General features: G+C 35.8%; 2 protein-coding genes across 3 annotated transcripts in view; one reads left to right on the forward strand and one right to left on the reverse strand.

Annotated features, from left to right (window-relative positions):
* The first annotated feature begins 1 nt into the window (after position 1).
* LOC139443119 (peptidyl-prolyl cis-trans isomerase FKBP2-like) lies at positions 2 to 5,916 on the forward strand. Of its 2 annotated transcripts, none has more exons than XM_071224066.1 (5): positions 2 to 190; positions 526 to 720; positions 1,718 to 1,830; positions 2,396 to 2,478; positions 4,635 to 5,916. In XM_071224066.1, exons 2-5 carry the CDS (start codon positions 538 to 540, stop codon positions 4,694 to 4,696), a joined length of 441 nt encoding a protein of 146 aa, XP_071080167.1. In that variant the 5' UTR covers positions 2 to 190; positions 526 to 537; the 3' UTR covers positions 4,697 to 5,916. The 2 variants fall into 2 exon arrangements, with proteins under 2 accessions (XP_071080167.1, XP_071080166.1); XM_071224065.1 differs by having other exon boundaries at positions 2 to 151.
* A 1,389-nt stretch (positions 5,917 to 7,305) lies between these two features.
* LOC139442371 (AN1-type zinc finger protein 3 homolog) overlaps positions 7,306 to 15,163 on the reverse strand; it is a 36,108-nt gene continuing 28,250 nt past the window's right edge. The window contains exon 5 of the mRNA XM_071223172.1: positions 7,306 to 14,298. Coding sequence (XP_071079273.1) covers positions 14,147 to 14,298 — 152 coding nt within the window. The 3' untranslated portion in view covers positions 7,306 to 14,146. The remainder of the gene's footprint in view (positions 14,299 to 15,163) is intronic.

Genomic DNA, 15,163 nt, shown 5'->3' on the forward strand with positions numbered 1-15,163 from the left:
CCTTGATGAAGTAAATGGACTCCAACATCGAAGAGTTCCAAGAAGTGCCCGTTGCTCTCCAATCACAACACGCCACCAAATCCTGAAATAGGCGTGTTTGTCAAGTCTACTTGCGGCAACAAGGATAGTTTAGGATTCAAAGGCTTATCGGGTAGATATTAATTAATATATCTTGCGTCATACACTGAAAGTGAGTCAATCTTATTTATGCCTATGTGTTCTGCTCATTTCGGGCATAATTTTAGTCTGCTCACAAAAAACATTCTCACAAATCAACTAGATCTAGATCAACTACTGCACCAGTAAGACGCTATTAAAGATCTAGACTATCTATAGTGTTATATGTAATTCAACTTAAATGAATATCTAAGAATTAGAGTGGTGTATCGAAGTATTATTAGATCGTAGACCTTACCTGTTTAATGTTAATTGTTTGCTAAATAATTTCGCAATTACCAACGATCAGTGCACATGATATTTGATGATTGTATATATAGCTATATGACAGATTTTTCTCCATTTTAGGGATCATTCAGAATGAAGGTGGGATATCTGTACCAGCTGGTAGCTCTAGCCTGTCTATGGCTTGCTGTGGCAGCAGACGGAAAGACGGAGAAGAAGGAAGGCAAGAAATTACAGATCGGAGTGAAGAAGCGGGTCGATCCAGACAAGTGTACAATCAAGTCCAGGAAAGGAGACGCTTTGAAGATGCATTATACTGTAAGAGGGATAATAATTGCCTATATATATCTCAGTAGTTCCCAATTAAAGCAGTGGGCCAAGAATATCTCAGTCGCCGCAATTCAATGTGCAGAGTTGCATGCCAGAAACCTATGATCGTTGGTTTGATACCCAATTTTGTCTTGATTATGTTTCTAGGTTTGTCAGTACCATACCCATGTTCCCAAGTTTCACCAAACTGGAAAACGTCTTAAAACCAGCATCACTTTTGGCCCTCATCATGCTCATATCAAGCTGACTCACCATAATGTACCTGAAATACTGTTCAAATCACTGCTAAACCAAATTCACTCACTCACTCAATAACAGCTAGCTATCCGACACAGATCACCATTGCTTTTGCTCAGTCAATGCCATCTCAATATAAAAGGCCACATTTGTTTGCATTGAGCAGGAATTATTTTTGCAATATTCCTTTCATGTAATTGGCTGCTCATCTTCATGCTTATGCATTTATGGGCCAACATGCATCAATTTTAGTACCATATTCGACGTAATAAGCGCCCTGCTCTAATAAGCGCCCACAGCGAGATTTGCTAATATATTGGCTAGTGAACAATCCCAATTAGCACCCCTCCGGCCCCTATTCGCATGTAATACGCACTCGTGTGTTATATGCACCCTTTATTATTGGCAATTAAATTCTGGAAAAAAATATCTGTTGTACATAAACATTTCAGGCAGTCAGCATAAACAACAAAATTAATCTTTCAACTCTGTTTTTTTTACGAAAATAATATTCTAATAAGAGCCCCCTTTTTCTAATTTTGAGAGTACGGTATATTTTCACATAAAGCAATACTTGTATTTTTGTTGTTTGTTGGTTGTCAGGGCCAAATGAACGCAATACTTGTAAATAATACAAGAAATGTTGCAATCAGGAAATTGAGTGGGCATCTGATAGCTAAAGTTGGCTTGCCTTGTTTTTGTTTGTATATTCCATCTTAACAGGGTTTCACTGTATTGTATATTTCAGGGCAAGCTAGAAGATGGTTCAGAGTTCGACAGCAGTTTGTCACGAAACGAGCCATTTACTTTTACACTAGGGGCAGGTCAGGTCATAAAAGGCTGGGACCAGGGATTACTAGGGTATGTAGGGGCCCCTCTTTGGACATGTATAACATTTGGTTAATCAAACTGATTAAACACACCATAATGTGTAACATACAATAGTTGGGGGGTATTTTTATTGTTAGGTTTAAAAATTCTACCAACTGGGGCCAAAAGCTGCAATGAGAAAATAAAATATACAGTTTGAATTCTTGAATGAATAGAAAAACAAAGATACAACTGCAATAAATAATAATTGTGAATTTATTGTCTAAGCAGACCTCTAAGTCTTGAACAGAGAACAAAGCCTTCTAAGAAGTAAATATGTAAAGCTACAAAACCACCTGTACATTAACAGTAGTATTGGCACTTACTTTTTCTACTCATGACAAATGAAATAAATATTTAGCAACTAATTTAAAGAAAATATAAATGATTGTTTTCCATACTAAGCTGATTGGTTAGCCAAATCTGTGATACCATCAAATCAAAAAGTATGTCTTGTCCAAGCAGAAATAATTATTTCCAGTGGAAAGTTTTGTTTTCAGTTACGAAACTAAACAATGAAATATGACTGTAGATGTAAACAAATGTTGTATTGCAGAATGTGTGAAGGTGAGAAGAGGAAGCTGGTGATCCCGAGTGATATGGGTTACGGTGATAGAGGTGCACCTCCAAAGATTCCAGGTGAGTGTGAAATCACACGTGAAGGCTAAAAAAAATAATAATAGTCTACATGCCCACATCTTCATAAAGTTTTGGGTTTTTTTCATTTTCACTTTTCTTTGTGCATAGTGTTTAAGTATTAGACTTTTAAAAAAATTTGAAAATGGAAATGTGTTTAAGTATTAGGATTTTTATATTTTTTTGAAAATGGAAATTACCATTACCATTATCATTAACATCTTAATCAATCTATCTGTATACATTCCTTAAGCCATAAGATTGAGAAGAAACTGCAGCTTATAGAGACATATAGACACATAAATGTACCGCAGGCCATACAGACCCATTGCAACTATGGAAGTATTGGCCCAACACAAGATCTATCTGCCACTGGCTACGTGCAGGTGCTTATTTCAAACACTGATCATGGGTTCAAATCCCAGATTCACACTGATTGTGGTTTTTTTAAGTGTTTAAACATCGAAGACCTGTTTCACTTTAGGCACACCTCCAATATTATGCTGTGACACACACTGTGATAAAACTGAGATTCTTATCTCAGGGCTTGAACACATCTCACTCTCTCAGATATAAGTGATCATTGGTTCAGATTCCAGTTTTGCTCTGATTCGCACGTGGGTTATGCCAAAGTGTTAAACATCTAGGACCTGCCTCATTTCCTCCAACATCAAGCTTACACGCCGTGATATGGCTGAAATACTGTACAAAAGAGTGTTAAACCCAAATCACTCACTCACTCACTTTGCACACAGGTTTCTCTCAGGTTTTTTCTTTGCCACAATTACCTCCCTTTGCAGAGTTGTGTCCCTTTGGCTGTAGTTATATTATGCCAGCTAAGATTTCTCCCCATAAATTCATTGGTTTGTCAGCAGCACACCCAGGCCCCTGGGTTTCCCCAAAGTAGTAATTGACCAAGACTCAAATCTGATTAAGTCAATGCCATTGATATCACAAATGTTCTGTTCAAAACTGCATTGAATGTTGACACTCTTGTCCTTTCATATTCAAGTATTGAAAAGAATAAAGTCAAACTGTCATTCATATGAATACATCTCATAACTTAGTAAGGATAAGAATTGCTTGCTTGATAACGGTGTTAGAACCTACACCAAAATTCTTATCCTTACTTAGTACTCCAACTCCAACTTAGTACATAACTTTCATAATTATTTGTAAAGGATATCCATCTTTTTGTACATCAAGCTTTTCCCATGAGCAAAAATGTCTTAAAGTCTCTTTAATATATCGTCCTTTACTTAAAAAATAATAGTCTTGGTTCTCAGGCACAGTCTGCATCATCTTAAAGTTCGCTGCACATTTCGTTTTTATTTCCATTTTTAAGCCCCCCCCCCCAAAAAAAAATATCCTTAAATATTCCAAGTCCAATGGTTGTCAAATACTGTATTCCAGTATTATACTCATCAAGGAATACATTTATGTAGGGAGGCCCTTACCCAGATTGATTGTACACAACTGTTTATTTGGTTACACCTCTGTTTATTTGGTTACATACTAGTTTGAACAACAACAACAAAAAACGCCTGCCCGCACTATATTTTCAAAAGGCCTTGCCTGAAAACTAATTCTTTTATCTTCTTAAGCCTTACTTACATGTTATCATTCACTTTGGGTATTGATAGTATTCTGTGGGCATGTAATACATTTTCATTACTCTGAGGTGCAGTTATTTGGGTATTTTTAAACCAATAAGTAGACCCTTTTATAAGTAATTCTGTTTGGAATGCTGTTTCCATGGTTTCAGGAGACTTCTCACTCCCAAGTTGCATCTGTTCACGTGCTGCCCCAAATGTATCACATGTTACATAAAATTATAACAGTGATGCATGTCTAAAGTTACAGGCAAAACAGCACTTTTGTGCATTATTGACTGCAGTAGAGTTCATGTATACTTGATGCCTGCATTTAATCAGTAAATACTGAACTATAAAGACATACAGGGATGTATTCTGAAAAGACAACTTGATAATTATGCAGGATTGTTATAATTGGTTACACCATGTCTTTGAAAATGTTGTGCATATTTGTATGTAATAGTCTTAAAATTCAGGGTTATATGGTAATGGCGTTTTATGATAACACACAGCTTATTCGGAGCTCTGATGTCTGACTAAAATGTGCACCCTATCTATTTCCAGGAGGCGCCACACTTGTCTTTGAGGTGGAGCTGATCAAGATTGACAGGAAGGAAGAATTGTAATAAAGCTGGCAAGACGGTTCCTGCATTTAATATGTCTCAAATGGATCATTTTTATTATTTGACCAAAAATAGATTTATTCCACAGATAAATGTCCAATATTTCATTATGTTTACACGTGGGTTTATCATGTTTATGGATGACAATTCTTGAATGAACTCTCAGAATTAAGATGCGGCACTGTTAAATACACCATGACTATGCAATGGGTGACAGTGGGTAGAACTACGACAAGGGTTACATATGATGTAGCGATACTGCATATGGGCGTAATTTTCATCTTAGAGTCATATTTGATGCAATGTGTTACAAACATTTTATTACTCAAGGGTAAGGCTTAAACATTTTGCTTAAGGTGTATTTTAATATGACTATTTTGTAGACTACAAAAAAATGTGCAGTGAGCCTTTGTGACCTATTTTTTATAGACATGGTGAAACCCTTACTTTTGTTTGAATGTGTCATAAAAGACAGAACTTTGTACTTTTGGAAAAAATGATTAACTGTTGTCCTTAAACCCATGACTTTTACAGAATACTGATTCACAATACCGTATTCGACGTAATAAGCGCCCAGGGCGCTCTCAAATTTAGAAATAGGGGGCTCTTATTGGAATATTATTTTGGTGAAAAAAAAAGAGTTGAAAGATCGTAAATTTCGTGGTTTATGCCTACAGCCTGAAATGTTGATTTAAGACAGATATATTTAATTGCCCATAAATAAGGGTGCATGTAACACACGAGTGCATATTATACGCGAATAAATAAGTCTTGTGTACATTGATCAATCGGGGTGCTTATTAGGATTGTTCACTTGCCAATATATAAGCAAATATCGTCGTGGGCGCTTATTAGAGCGGGGCGCTAATTACACCGAATACGGTAATCATGTTCGATGTATACCCCAGGACCTTCACATGAATTTGATGTATGAATGATTAAGTCCTAATTGTGTAAACTCTTATCCAACCTAAGTATGTTGCATGTACAAAGAATGTCTGTTTTCACCATTCAATACATACATGGATGTAACTGTGTTCAATTAACATGGAAGCAGAGGTACAGTATTGTTTGTGAAATATTTCTACACAAATGCATACATGTTTAAATACTTGAAAGGACTATATACACGTTCTACCTGGAATCAGAATTTTCTACTTTGATTCTATGATCGAGTGTTCATGAATGTTTGTGTTCTGTTGTATGAAACATTAAGTAAAAAATGTGTGTAAAATGTTAATTTTTTGTTTTATTCAAGGAGGGGGGCTTAAGTCCGTGTTGCCGTGTGTAGGGAAACCTGAAAGTTGCAAGACCTTGGATGGGTGTTGTGGGTTTGTTGTTGGGTTTGTTTGTCACTTAGATACTGGCGACATTTGTATTGGCGAGATGGATTCCAAAGATATCAGCAGCTGGTGCTCCTTACTGGCCTTGAAAAAAATATTTCCTGCTCAGTGTATGGAGCGGCCCAGTGGTTAAAGTGTTTGCTCATCACACCGAAGACCTGGGTTCAATTCTCAACAGGGGTACAATGTGTGAAGCCCACTTCTGGTGTCCGGGACATGGGTGGCCCAGTCGTCTAAGGCGCCGCAATTCGCTGTGCAGAGTTGCGTCCCTTGGGCACGCCAGAAACCTATGATTATGGGTTCGAATTATGTTTCTAGGTTTGTCAGCACCATACCCGTGCTTATGAGTTTCACCAAAGTGGTAAACGTCTGGTACCTGCATCACTTCAGGCTTTCCTCCCACATTAAGCAGACACGCCGTGATATGATTAGAATACTGTTAAAAGCCGCGTTAAACCCAACTCACTCACTTCTGGTGGAATATTACTAAAAGCAGGGTACAACCTCTGTCTTTGGGCTGGCCTGGCTTGAGACAAACACAAGTTGCTATAATAGGTAATTCCTACACAAGTTAGTGAATGTTGTAAATGCTGGGGCCTGTATATCCTGCAGGCAAACAAGAGAAAGCATAAGCATCATGAAACTCAATCAGCAAAGTCCCACAGCCGGACAATCTAATCCTATTTTTTCCATGCTTTTGACAAGGTTAGGTTACTTGGGACCTGACCCGTGAAGATCCGGGGTAGAATAGGTCTTCAGCAACACATGCTTGCCGCAAAAGGCGACTATGCTTGTAAGAGGCGACTAATGGAATCGGATGGTCAGGCTCGCTGACTTGGTTGATACATGTCATCGTATCTCAATTGCATGGATCGATGCTCATGATGTCAATCACTGGATTGTCTGTTCCAGAATCGATTATTTACAGACTGCCATCACATAGCTGGAATATTGCTGAGTGCAGCGTAAAACAACAAACAAACTTTGGACATTTCTACCCCTGACTGCTCAGAGGGATGACACTTGGTAATGGCGTGTTGGTCTTTGCTAGCTGTGGGTTTCACAGATGAGAATCCTCAGAAAATGCCTACAAAAGTTGTAATGTTTCAGCTAGACCATCAACAGTTAAAAGGTATTTACTGATAAGGTGTCTTAGATGTGAAAAGTTTTATTTTCAAAGGCGCCTATATCCAAAACATTGCTGTGTGCGACCTTGGATCAAACCACCTCCACTCGAAACCCAAAATAATCAAAGATGCAATGTGGTATTATACTGGTGTCATTTATTGATGTTATAATCATTATCCTAAACCTAGACAATGAGGTACAGAATGGTTATTGCCAATTGATGATGTTAACTGTCCCACTTGAGATTTCCCCAGATAAACACAGCTCCTGTCGAGATGATTGTAGAGTAAGACCACATTCTTTAAATAATCCCTATCAAAAGTGTCACTCTATTGAACAACATAGTACAAGATAAACACAAAGTAACACAAAGATACAAGAAACAAATTTACATCCTATCAATCTTAATTACAAGTGCAGTCATCGTAATTTCATACCGCTTAATCCTTATGTAATATGTAAATTAACTTCTAAAAATAACATGGTCTAGGGAAATCTCTTGAGCAGGTATTGAAACAAAAATAATCTCTGTACCAGCATGCATCAGATTTTCACTAAAATCTTAAGTGCTTCACTACTAAAAGAGCTACAGGGATGGAAGCACTGAAAATCAAACAAGACAATCTAGTTGCATATCGCAGGTGTGATATGCAATTTCAATATAGGTATTATCTATAAATAACAAAAATTTGAATGGTACACTTGATATCCGATTTTTGTAAAATCAGACAACAAAATCCAGATGACTAAGAATGTAGTACCCTTCAAAGTATACTACTCATAAGAACTAAAAGAATACCCAACGTTTTAAAATGACGAAAGTGAATCTGCAATGGCTTTCACAGATTAACTAGAGTCATGTCATAAGGTGTTCTTAACTTCTATTGAGCAGTGTATTACACACCTACATGTACACTGTTACCAAGTGGTTCATTCAGCCTTTTTCATGCAGACTTTTTTAGAATACAAAAAATGTAGAAGGTGCTGTCTATTCACAGCAGTTAAGGATATCAAACTAACTTTGTTTTGTAAAACCTCAAATTAATAAAGATGTTTGTAAAACCAATTTTTTAAAGATAGAAACATTTAAGCGAATCGCCCTTTGACAAGATGACATTTTGAGAATCAGTTGGAAGAAACATTATGCAGTCTAAGGGTGAGATATCTCGGTGTAGCCTGATAATCGCCCCCTTCTCCCATGGACATGGAAGTACTTCTGTGGATGCTAATTATGTGTGAACAGCTGACTGCCATGAAGCAGCCAGGATCCTTCCATAACACAATCACATATACACAGCTAATTTGACAAATTTGATAATTACAGCATTTACAATAATCATTCCACTATACTGACCTGTTCCAAGTTGATTGAACAGAAACATAACTTGCATCATGACATGATGCTGCACTTAAAATATCGGATTTAAGCTGCAGTATATCATAGTAATATCGGAGTCTCAAAAATATTATTTCATACCAGTTAAACACACTAGATTAATGTTGAGTATTTGCCTAACGAGATGGATTTTGTATATTTATCTTGCCTGCATTATTAAATTCCATAGTTTCCTATCAACCTCCTGTCACAATGCAAGGACTTATTCCCATCCATACTTGAAATGACACAAGGACGAGCTAATGTTTTTTATGTTCTTTCGGCAAATGGAATATCAATTTCACAGCACTTTTTCCAACACTGAGTACAATGTATCATTGTCTCCTACTATCAAGACATCAATAGTTAAATAAATTTTGTATATTCTCTGCAAAGTTTACAAATGAAGATTCTTTAAATATTTGTAAACAAAATCATTTCTGACTGAATAGCCATAACAAAGGAACACTACTCCAGGTAATAAATAATTCTATTTGTCTACAAACTAATCAACATGTAAATCTACAAATATAAACAGAATATCCCTATCTCATTTAAAAGACAATATCTTATTGAAACCTTGTTTTAACCAGATGATAACTCCTGATAGTGTGGGTGAATAAAGGGGAGACAACTCTGTATGCCTGGCATTATATCGCATCAACATGTTCAATATTCATCAGTACAATAGGAAACCTGAGATTTCATTGATTTGTGGTAAAGTGTCAAATGTCTTTGAAAGATGAATATCATGTTGATACACTAATATTTTCATCTTACAAAGTTTTATTCATTTTATAATTGAAACTTTATCACTGATCAGTCAGCTTACTTAATAAACTTAATTTTTTGAGTGAAACTAAAATTATTGAAAAATTAAAATAAGATAATTTCCCAAACATGTATGTGTATATAACTTAAGCAATGAATGTGATGCTTCATAATTTTCTTGAATCAGATGACAGCTAAACAAATGTACCCAAACAATACTATGAAAATATACTTTGTAATGTAATACACTGTAAATGGAATAGCTACGGTATCCATGACATTTTCAGGATGATAAACGGGTCAACTATACAAATACTACTAAAAAAATGTTGAGGGTCACCCGATTCTTTCATATTACTTGAGTCATTATGACAGATTACCCATGGTAATATGAAAGAATTTGGTGATCTTTAACTATTTGTGAGTAGTTAACGATACCTAACTTACATGAAATCCATCCAAACATTTTTATCTCAAACTGATACACCTTTTGCTTCTTGGTGGGAAAATACTTTGTGAGTTGTGTATGTTTTTTGTCATGATGGGCAACTCATTGTCATTTTGATATTAATAATTACCTTACTGAAAATACATGGTTCTTCCCCACGTCTGTATGAGTGAGTGAGTGAGTATGGTTTTACGCCGCTTTTAGCAATATTCCAGCAATATCACAGCGGGGGGACACCTGAAATAGGCTTCACACATTGTACCCATGTCGGGAATCGAACCCGGGTCTTCTGCATGACCAGCGAACGCTTTAACCACTAGGCTACCTGACCACCCCACGTCTGTATGACAATTTGGGTTATCTGTGATCAAGTTACAGCCAGAAACACGGAACTCCAGATCATTGCACACTTATCTATTACTGTACTCAGAAGACAATATAAGGATTATGTTAAACAAATAGGGGTGTCACGATACCTCACGATACGATACGTATCTCGATTTTGAAGTCTAGATACGATGTGTATCTCGATACAGCAATACCAACTTTTTATGCGTAAATTTAGAAGCAAACTTTTTAATTACATATCACATTCACAATTATGTGTTCTAATCACTATCAGAAGATTATTTTGTAAAATAATAATACTTAGAAAAGGTTGATTCTGTTTATTCAAACAAGTTTAGACACTAACAAGTTTTCGTATGTGTCTAAATCAGGAAATATCATGACATTTCGATTCGAAAAGAAAAATCAATCGATACGCGAACAAATGGATACTGATTTCAATAAAATTTCGTATCGCTATAAATTTACATGTATCTCGTATCGTATCATATCGTGAGAATTATCTACCGATGCATCGGTACAAGCGGTGAATCGTGACATCCCTATAAACAAATATATTCATACTTCAAGATTCAGATTCAAACACACGTACTCCGTGATAAGGATGTCCGCTAGTAGGTTTTGTGTTCACAGCTCAATCGTGAAACAGGAGTCATATGTAAGTCTGAATGAAACAATAATCATTATATCAAAAAGAAAGAATTGATTCCCATTTAACAACAGGTTGTGTATTGCTCACATCAAAAGTCAATGGGAGCAGGGCTACAAAGTAATTTAAACAATGTCACTGTATAATAACGGTTTTGTGACGTTTTGTGTTCTTAATGTTTCCTCATTGTGTTAAAACATGTTTTAAAAATAGATAACATTATTCACTGTCACGCAAACTGTTAACAGAGAATGATTTGCCTACATACCTCCATAAAGTGTGAATTTGGCCTGGTAGGTATACCGTATTCGACGTAATAAGCGCCCACGGCCATATTTGCTTATATATTGGCTATTGAACAATCCAAATAAGCACCCATTCCTATTAATAAATGTACATAAGACTTATTTATTCATGTATGATACGAGAATAATACGCATCCTTAATTATGGGAAATTAAATTCTGGAAAAATATATCTGTCGTACATAAACATTTCAGGCTATCGGGATAAACCCCAAAATTTACGATCTTTAAACTCTGTTGTTTTTCACCAAAATAATATTCAAAAAAGAACCCCCTATTTCTAATTTTGAGAGCACCCTCGGCGCTTATTATGTCGAATATGGTAAGTGTACATAGTGCAATAGAAATGTACACTTCCATTTTCTGATTGAAATTTAGATTAGTCAAGACCAGCGAACATCCTTAAGTGTAAAATTCTCAGGGAGATAATACCAGATGGATAGGCCATCACAAATCAGTTCTTAGTTTTAATCCCCATTTTCTGAAATGTGAACGTTGGGAACAGGATGGCAGTGTTAGTCTTTTCCATTCTATTTTCCTGAAACAAATTGATACTAATTACGGTAAACAATGGAATCAAATGAGGTAGGATGGATCAGAAAGTTTGTCAGGGAAGGACAAAAACTAACAATTAATTGTGATGGCCTAGGTTTCAACAACATATAGTCCAGGTAACACCACGGTTCAGAAGAAATAAGTGTAACTGACAAATGTGTGAACATAAAAAGCTTGGTGCATGCTGCCACACACATAGTACATCATTGGCTGCTGATTTACCATCAGCCATACTGACAAATCAAAACTTAAAAACAATATTTAACGGACAAATAGGTATTTATAGTACCCCACAGTTCATGGAGATGGATTTGACGAAATCAGGACAATCTGAATAATCATCAAATTTTGTTTGAATAAAAACAAAAAATATTTCCTCCAGGTGAATGTGTTGCTTATCTGAAAACTATACCAATAACAAGAAGTTGATATATATATGTGACTAAAATATTTATTTAGTATCTTTATTTTTCAAAATCCATTATCAACTAAGTCAGAGGCAGACCCAAGGCCCTTCTACCTAGACTGACACCAAATTTGCATTTCTATAAAGAAAACATACCCAAGTAAAACGTCTTCAGTTTGACACATCATCGCGTCATATCTACCACTAATGACTTGAGTTTTGTTAATGTATGAGGAAGAATTTCTTCTAGTTAGCAAATTTCGAAAAAGTAGGTCAAAAAGTCGGTGACCTACATTATGTGTGAAAGACACAGTTTGCCTGTTACCGAATACATTTCAACACTAGTACTTTCAAAGTAAATATACAAGAACATAAATGATACTTCCATTTTAATTATTATTACACAGCCAAACATTGAGAAAGTCTAGTTTTTCTCTTTGACCTTCACCTTCATTACCTACAAAGTTTCACAAGTTATTCAATATAGGTAAATGACTTGGAAAGGGCTTGTTGCCGAAAAGACATATCTCAAAGAATTAAATTATACATAAACACATCTCACCCGTAACTTTTTACAGAGTCATCAGAAATCAAATCAGTTTGAGACATCCCCCTTAACATGATGTATCAGTAAAAAACAGTATTTTTTTTATGTTATGTTGTTATAGTACAAGAACTCCTGAAGTGACCATGACCTTTGACATAAATAATAAATATGTAAAAAAACGTTCTATGAAAATCTAGTCCCCAAAAATCTTAACACTTGTGATTTTGAAACCAAGTGTGGCGGCGGTGGCGGCAACTGCAGGCAATTCCATGGAACTTAAAGCAGGACCACAATGATGCAATGCTTAGTTACATGAAAACACATTGGCCCTTGCTAGGCAGCTTAAAAGCAGCATGTACATTATACAACAACAGCCTGCAAGGCTGCACAGAGGTAGATACAATACATTAGTGGTGTCCGTTTGTACACAGACCAGCTGCAGGCTTCCACAATCAACACATCTCACACGTCTACTCCACCACTCACTTGGATGTAGTGCACGCTGCTGCTATCTATACACCAATACTTGAGAGCAGGAAGAAATTAGGATCAGCAGTGTTAACAATTCACTGCGATACTGGCTACCTTTGCTCCTATAGTATTTGAATCTAATCACCCGAAATCTTGAACATCTTGAAGTATCAATTGACCACATGCTTAATTTTGAACTCTGATCATTAAACACTAAATAACATAGGATTCATAAAATAACACAATTCACAATCTTAATTATTTCAGGAAGAATAGACCCTTAACCATACTTGAAAAAATATACAAATGACAGTTGCTATTAATCTTGATCAAAATCCCCAGTGACATTTAATGAAAGTTAACCTATTCTTTCAATAGTTACTAGACAACAAAACTGAAAAAAGGATTTGACAAGCAGTACATAAGTTGGAGGATAGTTTCAGAAGCAATCAGCAATAAATTCAGTAAAAAGTTTGATAAATCATTTCTTATATATCTACATTTTTATTCTAAATCATAAAACAATTTTTTTCCTTCTCTCAAGTATTTCTGCACTTTTAGACATCAAATAATTGAAGAATTTGATTGGTACCATTGAATGAATGACCAATGTCTATGTGATGTTGATTTTATTATGAAATCAGGTCAATGATAAGGAGACTACGCAATGGTATCGTGTGCATAATTCACACCATGTCCAACACTTGGTCACCAAAACAAACAGCTTCAGAATATAGAAACCAAATATTGATAGAGTTGCACTGATTGCCTAAAAGAACCAGTGACAGTAAAGCCACATCTGATTGGTCTATGAAAATTCAAGACTAACTGCATTAACAAATTTGATTGGCTAATCAATGGCCAATCAAGACAACACATCATATCTACAAACCAATGTCCAGCACAAGTATAAAATCCAATGAGAAATGAATTGAAGACACATGCACAATCATTATGTCTTGAAATATGTCTTCTGTACAATCATGTACTGACCACAGAATGAGAGAGGGGCATCCCCTCACACAACTTTGTCAGTGGTACAAATCTATTATGAAGGAGCTGAGTTTGTATTTGCATTGATACTCCCACTTCCTAAACAGACACCACCTCAAGAATCGGACTCGAGGCGCCTGAAGGATGTTCCAAGATGGCGTGTTGGCTTAACCATTTTTTCACGTGCTTTCTCACGGCCTTCTTCTTTATGGTCAAACTCACATTCATGAAGTTCAGGCAATCTGTGCAGGGGGCAAAATACAAGTCCTGAAAAAAACAAAAAAACACATTTTAATCAAATGATGAGTGAGTGAGCAAGCCGTGTTTTTAGGCCACATTTATTATTTTAGACAACGCATATTGTACCCAGCCGTAAGCCGTGACAAATGAATGCCTTGTCCAAAAGGCTATTACCCCATCCATGAACAAATCAATTTTAACATCTAAATATGTACTTGTATGCAAAATGTCAACGCCTACAGACACTCCTAAACAGATAAAATATATTGACCTAAAATACTTGAATTGTGCCTTAGGGATAACTTGATTGGTATTAATCACTTAATATTATATCAATTTTTATATCAAATTCATCATGTACCTGATGATTCACAAACACATGAAACAATCCAAAACTTCATTTAGTTTTTGCAAACACCATTTCCATATCTTTTAAATAAAATATAATTTGTTGTGAAAGGTGAACTTACAAAGATTGTTAAATATCTATATACCGTATTCGACGTAATAAGCGCCCCGCTCTAATAAGCGCCCACGGCGATATTTGCTAATATATTGGCAAGTAAACAATCCCAATTAGCACCCCTTCCGATTGATCAATGTACACAAGACTTATTTATTCGCGTATAATACTCACTCGTGTGTTATATGCACCGTTATTATGGGCAATTAAATTCTGCAAAAATATATATCTGTCGTATATAAACATTTCAGGCAGTCGGCATAAACAACGAAATTTATCTTTCAACTCTGTTTTTTTTTCACCAAAATAATATTCTAATAAGAGCCCCCTATTTCTAATTTTGAGAGTGCCCTGGGCGCTTATTACGTCAAATACGGTATATATATATACAGAGTGATCTATCATTATTTGTATGTCTGCTTATAACGC

Source organism: Haliotis cracherodii, unplaced genomic scaffold, assembly GCF_022045235.1.
Source record: "Haliotis cracherodii isolate W230 unplaced genomic scaffold, xgHalCrac1.p SCAF_5, whole genome shotgun sequence".
In the NCBI taxonomy this organism is placed as follows: Eukaryota; Metazoa; Mollusca; class Gastropoda; order Lepetellida; family Haliotidae; genus Haliotis; species Haliotis cracherodii.